Genomic DNA, 15,501 nt, shown 5'->3' on the forward strand with positions numbered 1-15,501 from the left:
TAACATTTTCTGAAATGTTATCTTTACATGTGCAAATGAGGCATTATCTAACTAAATATACACTAATTTGCATACATTTCCATGACAGATATCTAAGCATTGGATAAAGTTCTTGTTTGATTTTGTTGACATAAATCAATTTCTCTTTTTACCATAAACCAAAATGTACTGTCAACAGGCAGGAAAAAAAAATTCCCCATGTTTTTAGGAATAAAATGTCAAATAAATCACTGTGAATGATATATGAACAAACTCCTCTATAAAACCCTTCAGAATGTACTGTAGCGAATTTAAAAAATCACTGCCTTTAAAGATATCAATTGGAATTGACATCTACAAACACAAATAGATAAACTGATATAAAATAAACACTTAAATGTGTATTTTGTTGGTCTTCTTTTCACTAGTCTGAAAAAAAGATATGTTAAAGAAGTAAAATAGACCAAAATCTAAAAATTGACCACTGAAAAACATTGTTGCATTAACGTTTGTAAAAGATTTTTCTAAATTAATTTCAGTAATTGAAGGATAAACCATTAAAAGGTTTGGTGTTTTTGCAATGATATTTTTGCAGAGTAAATCTGGGATTCCCACCTTCAATGCTGTCATTGTCCTGAAGCGCAGGATAGTAGCTGACGTCAGGAAACTGCACATAAGGGCAATAACACATCTGTGACAGCCCGAGGCCTACGGGAAAATGCCAGCCGATGGGCTCTGCTGGTGCATTAACCTGCTGAGAGTCTGCAAGCAAAACCGCCAAATCAAACACTGGGCTGCCAAGGGCTTCATTCCCAGCGCCAGAATCAAACCCCGGGAAGATGTCAGCGCTGGGATGAGTGAGTCTATTTGACATGGATGAATCCACCTCTCGGTCATCATAGACACATGTTTCTGCATATGCATCAAGCTGGTTGAATGCAGAGAGCATGTTATCAATGTCTGAGTGGATCTGATATCCAATATTGGGAAACTCAGACTCATTCATCACAGGAGCTCCATCATTTGTTTCTTCTAAACACCAGAGCGCTGATTCTGAGAGGTTTATGTCACTCTCTGACCGCAGACACACTCTCACACCAACATCTCCATCACACACAGATGCTGCAGGAGCTTCCATCTGATTGACGTAACGCAGTGATTTGTGCACATCTTCATGCATTTCCTCCTTGTTCAACTCTTCTGGTCTCTTTTTCAGCTCACAGACGTCCAGTAGATCTACCAGCGCTCCGTGAGGACTCTCAGTGTCCGTGTGGTCTGGATCGGGAGCAGCGGCTGTGTTTCCCGTGCTGTTCCACTGCAGTAACAGGCCCGTCTGCTGCTGTCCAGAAAGAGCACCGCCACCATCCCAAACCTCTTTGCCATTAATGTACACAAACGGCGCCTTGCACCATAGTTCTGTGGAGAGAGAGAGAGAAGATATAAAAGTGACAGATCTATTTGGGAAAAATAAACATTTTCTGAAGTTACTGGCAGGCTACTGAAAAACTACAGGTACCACAAACAAAATAAGCACCAAGGGCATGTTTAAAAAAGTTGATTCCATCCTCACTGCACTTCTGACATGATCCCAAACGAGATCAATATGAATGCATGCAATATCCGTTTCTGAAATGTGATGAGATCACATGTGAGCTGCTCAACTGAAATACATGAGCATGTCACATGGGCTGTCAGGGGCTAGTTGTCACATGGGGAAGTTGTCAATCAAAGGTTCCGACTAAAGTCATATCGAACAAATGCTTATTTCCTCTAGTGGTGGTTTGTAGGTTGGTTTCATACACTACAAAACATAAATTGCAATTTTTCCAAGTAAAAACAATTCAGGTTCGCTGTGTTAATTTGTAGGGCAGCAGAATTTGACCAAAATTTTGTTATTATATATCAATCAATATGGATTTTACATTTCTTTCTGCAGCAGAACTACAAACACATATGTGACCCTGGACCACAAAACCAGTCATAAGGGTACATTTTTGAAATTCCTTTCCATTGATGTATGGTTTGTTAGGATAGGACAATATTTGGCTGAGATACAACTATCTGAAAATCTGGAATCTGAGGGAGCAAAAAAATCTAAATATTGAGAAAATCTCCTTTAAAGTTGTTCAAATGAAGTTCTTAGCAATGCATATTACTAATCAAAAATTAAGTTTTGATATATTTACAGTAGGAAATTTACTAAATATCTTCATGGAACATGATCTTAACTTAATATCCTAATTATTTTTGGCATAAATGAGAAATGTATAATTTTGACCCATATTGTTGTCTATTGCTACAAATATACCTGTGCTACTGATGACTGCTTTTGTGCTGCAGAGATACATATAAAGTGTTTAAAAAAATAATTCATTCAATTGACTCTGATTCATGGTATTTTTACACTGCTATTTTTATTGGAGATGCAATTCTACAGTGGATTTGAAATACGTTCCTCTGCCAGAGCAAAAACACAGAAAACAAGAGGGAAAGTAACTACCAATATTGTGTCTAAAAGGCAAGTTACTGAATATTAACTTCTTTTTTTAGTGAACAGTTGTGCAACAGTAATATCACACTCCCAATCTGCAGTGTTCTGAATATCAGCTGTCGGTATTGATAAATTCAGAATAACATATATCTGATTGGGTATGAAGAGAACTATATAAAACCAGACTGAAATCATTATTATACAGCGGGGGGGAAATTATTTGATCCCCTGCTGATTTAGTACGTTTGCCCGCTGACAAATAAATGATCAGTCTATAATTGTAATGGTAGGTTTATTTGAACAGTGAGAGACAGAATAACAACAAATAAATTCAGAAAAACACATTTCAAAGAAAGATATAAATTGATTTGCATTTTAATGAGACATAAGTATTTGATCTGCTATCAGTCAGCAAGATTTCTGGCTCCCAGGTGTCTTTTCTACAGGTAAGGAGCTGAGATTAGGAGCGCTCTCTTAAAGGGAGCTTGTTACCTGAATAAAAGACATCTGTCCACAGAAGCAATCAATCAGTCAGATTCCAAACTCTCCACCACGACCAAAACCAAAGAGCGGTCCAAGGATGACAGGGACAAGATTGTAGACCTACACAAGGCTGGAATGGGCTACAAGCAGCTTGGTGAGAAGGAGACAACAGCTGCTGCGATTATATGCAAACGGGATAAATAACTGTCAATCTCCCTCGGACTGGTGCTCCATGCAAGATCTCACCTCGTAGAGTTTCAATGATCATGAGAACGTGAGGAATCAGCCCAGAACTACATGGGAGGATCTTGTCAATGATCTCAAGACAGCAGGGACCATAGTCACCAAGAAAACAATTGGTAACACACTACACCGTGAAGGACTGAAATCCTGCAGTGCCTGCTCAAGAAAGCACATGTACAGCCCGTCTGAAGCCTGCCAATGATTCAGAGGAGAACTGGGTGAAAGTGTTGTGGTCAGATGAGACCAAAATCCAGCTCTTTGGCATCAACTCAACTCGCCGTGTTTGGAGGAGGAGGAATGCTGCCTGACCCCAAGAACACCATCCCCACCGTCAAACATGGAGGTGGACACATGATGCTTTGGGGGTGTTTTTCTGCTAAAAGGACAGGACAACTGCTCCGCATCAAAGGGACGATGGACGGGGCCATGTACCGTCAGGGCCGGAGCATTGAAGCCAGCGAGGGCACTGAAACTGGGTCGTGGATGGGTATTACAGCATGACAATGACCCAAAACACACGGCCAAGGCAACAAAGGAGTGGCTCAAGAAGAAGCACATTAAGGTCCTGGAGTGACCTAGCCAGTCTCCAGACCTTCATCCCATAGAAAATCTGTGGAGGGAGCCTCAAAACCTTAATGACTTGGAGAGGATCTGCAAAGAGGAGCGGGACAAATCCCTCCTGAGATGTGTGCAAACCTGCTGGCCAACTACAAGACACCTCTGACCTCTGAGATTGCCAACAAGGGTTTTACCACCAAGTACTAATCATGTTTTATGAAGGGGTCAAATACTTATTTCACTTATTAAAATCACTTATTAAAGTAAAATTTATGTTTTTCAATTATTTCACAATTTATTGAATACAATTTCTTTGGCCAGAGCATTGGTTTGATAAATGTGTACGTTTTCGTTAACACTTTTGCTCTTTCTTTGATGTATTCTCTTTTTTTCTACTATTTTATTTATAGGCATTTATGACAAAACATGCAAATAATAACTGCAACAAGAAGAACATTTTTAGCACTTAAATGTTGCTGGAGTCTATATAGATTGATATGGTGTTGAAAGGCAGGTTCACATTAGAGTAAAATCATGCTAAATGTTAAATAAAGCAGTTGTATTGTTGTTATTTAACAGTACCAGTGCAAATATTTCATTAGTTGTTGTTGTTGTTGTTGTCAAGAGGACAATATGGTTTCTGTCAATAAAGAAAAGTTCGAAAATAAAGTGTGACAACTAGCCCCGGTCTCCCCTACACCAAAGTGCCGTGGTATTCCTGGCCATCATCCTCACTGCAGCAGATGGATATAAGATATAAGAGTAGTCGCCTGGATGACTGATGCAGAGGCCGTCAGCTCTTACCTGCAGCTCTGCGGATCAGCCTCGAGAGCGGATACAGCGCGTAGAACATCAGACTCGCGGTCATGATCACCGGCCGAACGCACCCTGAGCGCCTTACCAGCGTGACGACACGCGCAGCGCGATGACGTCACGCACAGCTGCCTCCTGAGCGTTACAATTATTTAACAATTAAAACATTAGTGAGGCAGTGTTTGGATGATCGATAGAGCCGTCTATCAATACTTTTAACAAGAATAATCTTTTCCAGTCCTCCCAAGAGAACATGCTTTTATTTCTGGAAGAGCTCCTTATGCTCTCTTTATGCTCTATTATTGACAACTCTAATGTATTTATTAACCAATGTCTTTTTAGTAGTTTCAAAAATAATAATAATAAGAACAAGTCTACTTACAATACTTTCTGTGTAAGTTTTCAGTGGCATAGAATGAAAGATGTGTGGCTTCTAACAATACAGTTATTTAAATCTCTTTTATACATTATAAACTTGCTCCTTTTGTCATCGTTTTGAAGAAACAATTATTTAACTTATTTTGGGGTTGTTTATTGCAAAGTATTTTGGATTGATTTTTCACATTTTATAAAAACAAAATTCAAAAAAACATTTATTGGCAAACTTTTGTATATCAAAATTGTGCTCTTTGGTGACTCTTTGAAACCAGACCAGACATTTATAATTATTTATTACTATTTCTTGGAAAATTCTACATTCATAAATGTAAATTTTAAAAGAAAACACTTTTTTATTATTATTCCCAAGGAAGATATTGGTGTATATTTGAGGAATTCTACAGGATATTTTAAGAAGTTCTAAAAACCTCCCAGTGAGAGCCCTATGCTGTAAAAATAATAATAATAAAGCTAATAATAAGAGTTTCATGTATATAGTTACCCTCTTACTATGTTGTCTTCATGATTGTTTGATTGATGTTCTCCAAAAACATCGTTCTAAACTCAGGGCTGCAGAAAGGGTATGGCGCAAATGACCTTAATTTATATCGATCACTCCTCTCTGATTTCTCTGCTAATGTTTCCACTGCTAAAAGGACATACTATCGTGACAAAATTAACAATTTGCCTAACTCTCGCATGCTCTTTAAAACATTTTCCTCCCTCCTTTGTCCTCCTCCTCCTCCTTCATCATCTCTAACAGCTGACGACTTTGCCACATTCTTCATTAATAAAATTACAAACCTCACTGTACAATTTTCCACACCACAATCTATCAAACATATCTTACCAGCAAACATACACTCGTTCACATCCTTCTCTCCACTCTCTGAGGCAGAAGTCTCTAAACTCATCCTTTCCAGTCATCCTACTACCTGTCCGCTTGATCCTATTCCATCTCATCTCCTTCAAGCCATTTCACCTGCAGTCGTACCTGCACTCACTCACATCGGTAACACATCCCTTCACACTGGAATTTTTCCCTCAGCATTTAAACAGGCTCGTATAACTCCACTTCTTAAAAAACCCACTCTTAACCCAACTCTTTTAGGGAACTATAGACCAGTTTCCCTTCTTCCTTTCATTGCAAAAACACTTGAACGAGTTGTGTTCAACTAAGTCTCTGTCTTTCTCACACAGACCAATCTCCTGGACAGTAACCAATCTGGCTTCAGAAGTGGACATTCGACCGAAACTGCCTTGCTTTCTGTTGTTGAAGCCCTAAGACTTGCAAGAGCAGCTTCCAAATCTTCATTACTTATCTTGCTGGATCTGTCTGCTGCTTTTGATACAGTCAACCATCAGATCCTCTTGTCAACCCTATTGAGAAAGGGCATCTCAGGAACCGCACTCCAGTGGTTTGAGTCTTACCTCTCTCTGATAGGTCCTTCAAAGTATCTTGGAGAGGTGAGGTATCCAAGTCGCAGCATCTAGCTACTGGGGTGCCTCAGGGCTCAGTTCTTGGACCGATTCTCTTTTCTGTCTACATGGCATCACTAGGTTCTGTCATTCAGAAACATGGCTTTTCATATCACTGCTATGCTGATGACACTCAACTCTACCTCTCAATCCATCCTGATGATCCGACGATAGCTACTCGCATCTCAGCTTGTCTAATAGACATTTCTTGCTGGATGATGGACCATTACCTTCAACTTAACCTAGCTAAGACAGAACTGCTTGTAATTTCAGCTAACCCATCGCTTCATCACAATCTCAGCTTCCAGTTAGGCTCATCTACCATAACTCCTTCAAAAACAGCCAGAAACCTTGGAGTTGTGATTGATGATAAGCTGAATTTCTCAGACCACATTGTTAAAACTGCCCGGTCCTGCAGATTTGCATTATACAATATTAAGAAGATCAGGCCCTTTCTCTCGGAACATGCAACACAACTCCTTGTTCAGGCTCTTGTTCTGTCCAGACTTGACTATTGCAATCCTCTCTTGGCAGGTCTTCCAGCCAATTCTATTAAACCTCTACAATTAATCCAAAATGCCGCTGCAAGATTAATCTTTAATGAGCCGAAAAGAACGCACGTCACGCCTCTGTTCATCAATTAGCACTGGCTACCAATAGCTGCTCGCATTAAATTCAAGGCATTAATGTTTGCCTACAGAACCACCACTGGCTCTGCACCCCTTTACCTAAATTCTTTACTTCAGACTTATGTGCCCTCTAGAAGCTTGCGTTCTTCAAGTGAACAACGAATTATTGTACCATCCCAAAGACACAGAAAAACACTTTCAAGGACTTTTTCATTAACTGTTCCCATCTGGTGGAATGACCTGCCCAACTCGATCCGAGCAGCCGAATCCTTACCCATCTTCAAGAAACGGCTAAAAACTCATCTGTTCCATCTTTACTTGACCCTCTAACTCTAGCACTATCTATTCTAATTGTATTTTATGTCTTTTTATAAAAAATAATAATAATAATAATAATAATAATAGTTATCTGTACTGCGTTAGGCTAACCAAGACTTGTAATAGCACTTGCACGTTGTAACTCTTTTGTTGGTTTTGGTCGCTTCTTATGTCCTCATTTGTAAGTCGCTTTGGATAAAAGCGTCTGCTAAATGACTAAATAAATAAAATTTTAAATTTTTTTTTTTTTTTGCATAATAAAAATAAATTGATATGTGTTAATGTTAAAATTAAATAATTTTTGTTCAAATCTGTTTTTGTAAATAATACTGGATGACTTCTTAGACTGATGTTATCAGACCTGCTGTGGTTATGGTAAGACGGATAAAATGCAAACACTGAAACTGCAACATACAGTATTTACTGATGAGTTTAAACACAGATTGCAGCATCTAAGATATTATTATTAGAAGAAATAAATGGAAACAATAGCTCACTTTGGTTGTAATAGCGACTGGTCAGATGTTAAAGCACAAAAGGCCTCCTGCCTCGGAAAAGAGTTATATAGAAAACAAAAACATCCTTGAAATTGTTCAGATGGAATACAGTCAATCTCATACTCAGATCAAAACATGTACATATATATATATATATATATTTTACATGTATGTATTTGGCAGACACTTTCGAAGTGAGATTGCATTCAAGCTATACGTTTGATCAGTTCATGCATTCCCTGGACTCTTTATGCCAGATGCATAAACAAACAAACAAGTAAATATTTGATTAACAAAAGATGTTTTGTTCTGAGCATGAACATACTTGAGATTCATTTCATCTAAAGTTCTTAGGATTTTCTGTGATCTGATAATTCAAGGCAGGAGAGCATCATTTCAGCTGATCATTGTTCATATCAGCTACATTAGCAAATGTGTTTCATCCATGCAGTTCATACATTACCATGGCAATTCCTTTTAAGAAAACAGCACATGAATGATGACAGTAGTTTTGAAGTGTTTGAACAGACTGCAGGAATGTGAGTGTCTGTCTGACATGCATTTTTAATGGCCTTCTCTTCACAAGCACAGGTGGATTCCAGCAGTAGTGCAGGTGTCACATATACACCTGTTGCTAAGACACATAACCAGCTTCATACTGGACAACACTAGACCTTCACATGACTCTGTTAAACTGCACGTAGAAGATGAGGGGTGATGAAGACATCAGTGTTCACAGTCTCTCTCTGGACTCCCTCAGCTTGACAGAATATGAGAATCCACACGATGTGATTCTGGAGGATGAAGGCGACACAGAGCCGGACGCTCGGGGTAAGAACCAGATAAAAACTGTAGATCTAAATCAAAAGTGCTCAAGGTTCCTGCTGAGAACTTGAGATGAGGCCCAGTACAGGATGCAGATTCATACCTTAAGATAAATTAATAAATGTGTTTATCATTTATTTCATTTTTGAGTATTTCAATTAACCATAAACACGTTATCATATTTCTTTATAAATCTTTCAAATGTCTATTTGTATTTAATTTGTCATATTTAGTCACATTTAATAAATACAATTTCATTGGGCCAAGGTTTTGAAATTATTGACTGTAGTTTAATCAGTAGGAAATACTACATTCAACATATCAAATAAAAAATGAATTATTTAATTAAATAATGTAATTTGTCACAGAACCTGCGTAAGACTAATGAACATCTGTTGTGTGTAAATTCCTCTTCTTCTCATTCCAAACTCACACTAAAAGACAGATAATTCAATTTCAATTCAATTTAAAGTGCTTTATTTACATGATTCTCTTTACATACAATATTACTGGAGAATTATACACAAAACAACTAAATATATATATTAACAATAACTATAACAATAAAAATAATGTGCAAAGTAATGAATAAAATTCTATTTTATTATATGAAGAGCTCATTTGCAAAAACAGGTAGCCTAACTCTGTTTTTAACAATTTTCAAAAATCATGTTTTTTCATTGTGCATTCCAGTTCATCTCAATCAAACTACAGTCGGGTTATTATGATTAGGTAAAAAATAACTAAAAAATACAGCTAACTAACACGATAAAAACATGATCTTTGAAAAAAAAAAAAAAAACGAGTTTTGCAAATAAACTCTTCATATATATATATAATATAGAAAATAAAAATAATATAGAAAATAATAAATTATAATTACATAAAAAGTTTGCCCGACCCTGTATGCATTACTCCTTCAGCAGCTTTATATCATGTTGAAATGCTGATATGGCTCAGGTGTTTTTCTCCGGTATCAGAGCTGAAGCTCATCAGGAAGGATCTGTCCACTGAAGAACTGTACCTGCAGGCCTGTAAGCTGGTGGGAGTCATTCCTGTCAGATACTTCCTCAGAAACCTGGGCTCTGCCACCATTAACCTCAACCACCATGGACTCGGTCCTCTGGGAGCAAAAGCTCTGGCCATCGCTCTCGTGGTGAGACTGAGCGTTTCTGATGTTTCTGATGATCTACTGATGCTCTGATGCTGATCTCAGACGCTCTGTGTCTGTAGACAGACATGCACACCACAACACTGGAGCTGGCAGACAACTTCCTGTTAGCCGAAGGGGCCAGATATCTGACAGAGATGCTGAGGGCCAATTTCACCATTCAGAATCTTGTAAGTCTGTTTTATCATTCTCATTTACCTGTTGTGAGGAATTTGTCCACTAGAGGGAAGCAAAGCATTAACTTCTGGCATCTTCCAGGATCTTTCTGACAATCACCTTCAGTCTGCTGGAGCCGAGTGCATGGCTAAGATGCTCCTGGAAAACATTTCCATTAAATCTTTAAAACTGTCAGGTATTTCATGCATATGTGCATACAGCGTGATCAGATGGTAAACCTGATTCACAGTGAGACAGAACGCAATGTTTATGTTCACAGGGAGTAAATTTGCTGAAGATGATGCCAAATGGTTTGCAGATGCGTTTGCTGTAAGTTCATGCACCACAGTCTACTTATGCAACACACATCTAGTTAAAGAGATCGACAATTCTGTCATCATTTACTCACCCTCATCTTTTCCCAAATCATCTTCCTTTCTTTGGCAATACACAAATGGTAACTAAACCATTTTGGTGCTAATTGAGATCCACTGTATGGGCTAAAAGCTGAGACATTTCTCAGAATAGCTTCTTTTGTGTTTCACAGAAGATTGAAAGTCATACTGATTTGGAACAACATGAGGGAGAATGAATAAAGACATTTTTAGGTAGACTATAGTTACTCATTCATCTAAAAGGGGAAATTAGACAAATATCCACTAGATGTGGCTGTTTCTCAGTAAGAGATACACTTTAAAAGTTTGAGCATGTGTCATTGTACATCAAATAAAGTGATGTTTCTTCATTTTGGTAAAAAAAGGGGGAAATAAGGCACACGGGGGGAGTGTCTGAGACACTTTTAGTTTTGGTTTGCTGTGCACTTTTTATGGGTGTTCTATTCTATTCTATTCTATTCTATTCTATTCTATTCTATTCTATTCTATTACAATAAATAAGGAATTGTGAGTTATCTCACAAATTAGATTTTTTTTTCTTGCAATTATAAGTTTATATCTCACAACTGCAAAAAAAAAGTCAGAATTGTGAGATGAAAAGTTGCAATTACTGTTTTTATTTCTTATCCCGTGGCTGAAAAAAACAAATAGTAAGATGTAAAATCAGAATTCTGGGAAAAACAAGTCTGAATTGTAAGATATAGAGTCAGAGATGCAAGAAAATAAGTTAGAATTGTTTTTATTCTTTTATCCTTTTTTATTCTTTGGGGGAAATGGGCTTCCATAGTTATATTTAATGATACCATGTAAAATCACTTTAAAATGTCTTTTTATTGCACACCTTACATTATATTACCAAAGCTAACATTGCTAAATTAAATATTTTTCCATAGTGTTTTTAGTATTATGCATACTAGGTCGGGCAAAATCCCGTTTAAAAAAATGGCATGATAAGAATATGAATATACACACAACAGAAGGGGGTTCATTAGTCTGATACAGATTGTGTAACAACATCAAATTAAAAAACAAATTATGTTATTACATTATTATTTATTTATTATAACATATTCTGGTGCTGCAGAATTTACACTCTGCACATTTAAGAAGTGATGCACATTCAGTACATCTCAACTTCTGAGAGTAGAAACATCTTATCTGTATCTTTTCAGAGCAACTACAGAGTGAAGGAGCTGGATTTGAGTCACAATCGGTTCTGCGGCAGAGGCGGGGAACATCTGGGTCAGATGATAGGTGAATACGACACGCACAATGTGTGAGAATTAAACTTCACTACACAAAGAAAGCACAGTAGTTAAACATATTCTTCACGCAGCAAATAATGACGGTTTAGAAGTTCTTGATCTGAGTTGGAATCATCTGCGAATGAAAGGAGCTGTAGCTTTCTGCGCTGGACTGAAGGTACTCACACACAAACACACAGCTCACATACATTTCCATCTCACATCGTGCAAATCATGCAAACAGTCAAGCTGCCTTTCTCTGTCGTCAGGTCAACACGACTTTGAAACACTTAGACCTCTCATTTAATGGCTTTGGAAACGAGGGCGCTTTGGCTTTGGGTGAAGCACTAAAGTTCAACAATACGCTGATGCACCTGAACCTCAACAACAACCGCATCACCGATGAGGGAGCGAGCCTGCTGTGTAAGGGACTGGAGGCCAACGACACGCTCAGAGTGCTGCAGGTGCGGCAGACTGTAGAAAACTATGTCAAGTTAGATTACAATCACCTTTTTAAACAGTGCTCAAGTACAATGCAATACAATCGTATGCAAAAACTTGTTTGAATAATGAACAATTAAATTATACCGCCTCTATGCATATGTTACCAGGGCATCTCAGACTAAATGGCAAATCGGAGTCATTTTAAAGCAGAATCCCAGATTTTGAAAGTATCATGTGTGATAATGGTAATTGTTTTCTCACAGATGGCGTATAACTCACTGACAGTGGAGGGAGCTCTTACTTTAATCAATGTGGTCAAGAACACACCCAAAACTGCCATCGAGGAGATCAACATATGCGTGAGTTCAGAAGATACATTATCATAATCAACAGAGCTGTTATTACTTATAGCTTAAGCTTTATTATTTTCAATTATGACAAGAAACATACATTATTAAGCATTATACCTTTACTATTGCTATTCCAGAATATTAAGAATATTAGGATTTTAAATTGTGCATTGATTCAGACTTCCACATATTCTGTAGCTTATAGAAACAAATTAATTTAAAATATAAGCCCTGGACACCACAAGGCGGATCTTGAAAAGGCTTTCTCTTTCAATGTGCCACACCTGAAATAAAAATTAGACACAGACACACTGAGTTTGGGCGATTGGAAAAAGTGATTTTCACAGAAAGCTAAAAATAAATATTTAATAACATTTTAGCCCGGTTTATGCAGCCCTGCACAACATTCAGACAAAAATATATTTATTGTGGCCACAAATTAAGAAAACATTCGCTCATTTTATTAATTCATTCCCTCGTTTTAGTTTAACCATGGCCATGAATTAAGAATTTGTTCCCTCATTTTGGTAAATTGTGGCCACATTGTACTAATTTGTTTCCTCATATTAAGTCAATCAAAACGAGGGAAATAATTAGTACCATGTACCATGTATCTGCGGGCATGATTTACTAAATAAGGGCACATTGGTAAGTTGTGGCAAGGACTAACAAAAATTCCACCTAGACTTAACCATATATTTTAGCTTAAATATTGCTAAATTCATGACACTATTAATTCTGTACCAACAATAACGTAATTATCATATGGAAAAATATATATGTGACCCTGGAGCACAAATATGAATAGTTTTGTGGTCCAGGGTCACATATTCTTTGGACTTTTGGAAGCTGCATTCAAAATCAATTTTGGCTCAACACTCAGAAATGAGTTTCGTGCAGCCATGATTTGCAGCTGCTTTTGCTTCCGGACTCTGAATTTAAGGAACAAGCCAGACCATAAACATACAAAATGTATTTCGGTTTATATAGTGAAATATATTTTTTGCTATACCTTCTCCAGTCTGGATTTAATTCAGTTTGTGGCCAGCAATCTCTATCTCTGTACAAAACGTATTGAAATGTTAATGTATCAACATGACCTCCACAGAGCCATCAGTACGCTAAATTACTGTTTTTTTAATAAACTTTATTTAGTTTTGTGATAAAAATGGCCATGTGTTTTCTTTCATTTGTGTTGTGTTGCAGAACGTGCTGGTGAATGAGAACTTCGTGCAGCTCTTGGAGCTGATCTGTCAGGAGCATCCCAGTCTGGAGGTGCAGTATGGAGGCGTTGGTGGCTTTATCGCCAAAAAGCCTCGCAAACGCATCGACCCCATGAAAGTCATTCAGGTAAATACTCTACACTCATGAGAATGCAACTTGCTGAAATTTCTCAAGTCTGAGGGTCTCTCGCTGCATTTGCTAAATTGCCTTTTTGAAGGATTACCTCGATCAGCGCAAGCTTCGTCTGTGGGACTTCTTCCGTAACATCGACAAGGATGGGACAATGCGTGTTCCTGTCGTAGACTTCAGGAAAGCCGTTCAGGTATTGACCTGGGTCTGAGAAGGTCCCACTTTCCTGTAAAGTAAAAAGTCAAATCCATGAGTTGAACTGATGAATGTCCAGAGTAAGCAGAGCTGCAATCTAGACAAAAGCACAATAAAATATAAGAGTTTTCATTTGTGCACATGTTTTTGATCATTACATTATTCCCAGACTTCCACTTGTGTTATTTCAATGCTTTTATCATCACAACACTACTATTCTGACATGTGGAATATTGTTTAAGAATGAGCATATGAATATAAATATATGAGTGTAAAACTAGGTCTTGGCATCAAATGACATTATTATTTTTTGAAATATTATTTTTGATCACACCAGCAATCCAGCATCCCATTGGAGAAATTCCAGATTGAGGAGTTGATTCAGAGACTTGACAGAGACCGAACAGGCATAGTGGACTACAGGTCGGCTCTCTTTTACCACATTACTCTGAACTCTGAGTTAAAAGTAATTAAATGCATGACAAAACACACAGGTTCTGTGCACCTGGACAATTCTCACCAATAATGCAACTTTATGATTGCATTCACACACATAGAGATGATCCTAAATCATAAACTCTGAGTTACTGTTTGTGTTACTGTCATCTGTCTTCATAAACCGATATAAAACCTCATATGTGACTGATTTTGAGCGCTCTACATACATGTGTTCAAACATCAGTGCTTCACTACAATATTAAAGTATTACACTATTGTTGTAGTACTAGTTGTTGTTTGAATGTTATCATTCTCACGGCCATTGGAATCATTAAAGGTGCAGCTTTAATTTCAGTTGAGCACTTGCTAAAAACCAACTCACTTTTAACGTGACACTATCCCGACTTATTAAACACAGCCATCAGATACAAGTGAAGTCATAAAAGACCTTCAAAGTGCAGTTATTGTTACTGAATTCATGCCTTGCTACCCTACAGAGGCCTGGCAGATACTAGGAAACAGATGATGCGAGACCACCGGCGCCAGTTGCGCAAAGTGGAGTCCCGGCAGAAGAAGGAGAAGCAGAAGAGCGACAGGATCCTAAAAACCTTTGAGAGCGCTGTAGAGGCCGTCACTCCACGGAGCTCCATGATAATATCCCCAGGTGCCGCCAAAGAAGACTCCAATGGCCTTCAGCCGTTCTCTGCCACCCCGCTCAGCTCCTGGCACCATATAATCATGTCCAACAGCAGCCGCTACTCTGTCAATAACATGAGCAGCGAGCATGTGCACCTTCCCATGATAGGGAACCTCTCGAGCTCACCAGCCATGCGTTCGTATTCCCAGCCAAATCTCTTCGCCAGCATTCATAAACCATCCACCAGCAAACCCACTTCTGCCCAAGGAATGCACTCGAGGTCCAACCCAAGCGTGTCCAGCAGTAAACTCAGCCCCACCGCTAACCTGACCAGATCCAGGCCTGCGTTAAACACAGAGCCAACCAGTAAAACAAAAGTCAAAGGGAAGAAAAAGAAGACCAAGAACAGAAAAGAAAAGATATAA

At 38.1% G+C, this 15,501-nt stretch overlaps 2 protein-coding genes across 2 annotated transcripts in view; one reads left to right on the forward strand and one right to left on the reverse strand.

Moving 5' to 3' along the window:
• Positions 1-4,665, reverse strand: part of angel1 (angel homolog 1) — a 28,167-nt gene extending 23,502 nt beyond the window's left edge. Inside the window, exons 1-2 of the mRNA XM_079385916.1 lie at positions 4,559-4,665; positions 595-1,395 (exon numbers count right to left, since the gene is read on the reverse strand). Coding sequence (XP_079242042.1) covers positions 595-1,395; positions 4,559-4,622 — 865 coding nt within the window. The 5' untranslated portion in view covers positions 4,623-4,665. The remainder of the gene's footprint in view (positions 1-594; positions 1,396-4,558) is intronic.
• A 3,910-nt stretch (positions 4,666-8,575) lies between these two features.
• Positions 8,576-15,501, forward strand: LOC306850027 (leucine-rich repeat-containing protein 74A-like; the record flags this gene model as incomplete). Its single annotated transcript, XM_079385441.1, has 13 exons — positions 8,576-8,699; positions 9,674-9,849; positions 9,927-10,034; positions 10,123-10,216; positions 10,301-10,350; positions 11,588-11,669; positions 11,752-11,837; positions 11,929-12,123; positions 12,367-12,462; positions 13,660-13,803; positions 13,895-13,999; positions 14,339-14,424; positions 14,937-15,501. 13 exons carry the CDS (start codon positions 8,576-8,578, stop codon positions 15,499-15,501), a joined length of 1,911 nt encoding a protein of 636 aa, XP_079241567.1.

This window comes from Barbus barbus (assembly GCF_936440315.1).
Source record: "Barbus barbus genome assembly, chromosome: 30".
In the NCBI taxonomy this organism is placed as follows: domain Eukaryota; kingdom Metazoa; phylum Chordata; class Actinopteri; order Cypriniformes; family Cyprinidae; genus Barbus; species Barbus barbus.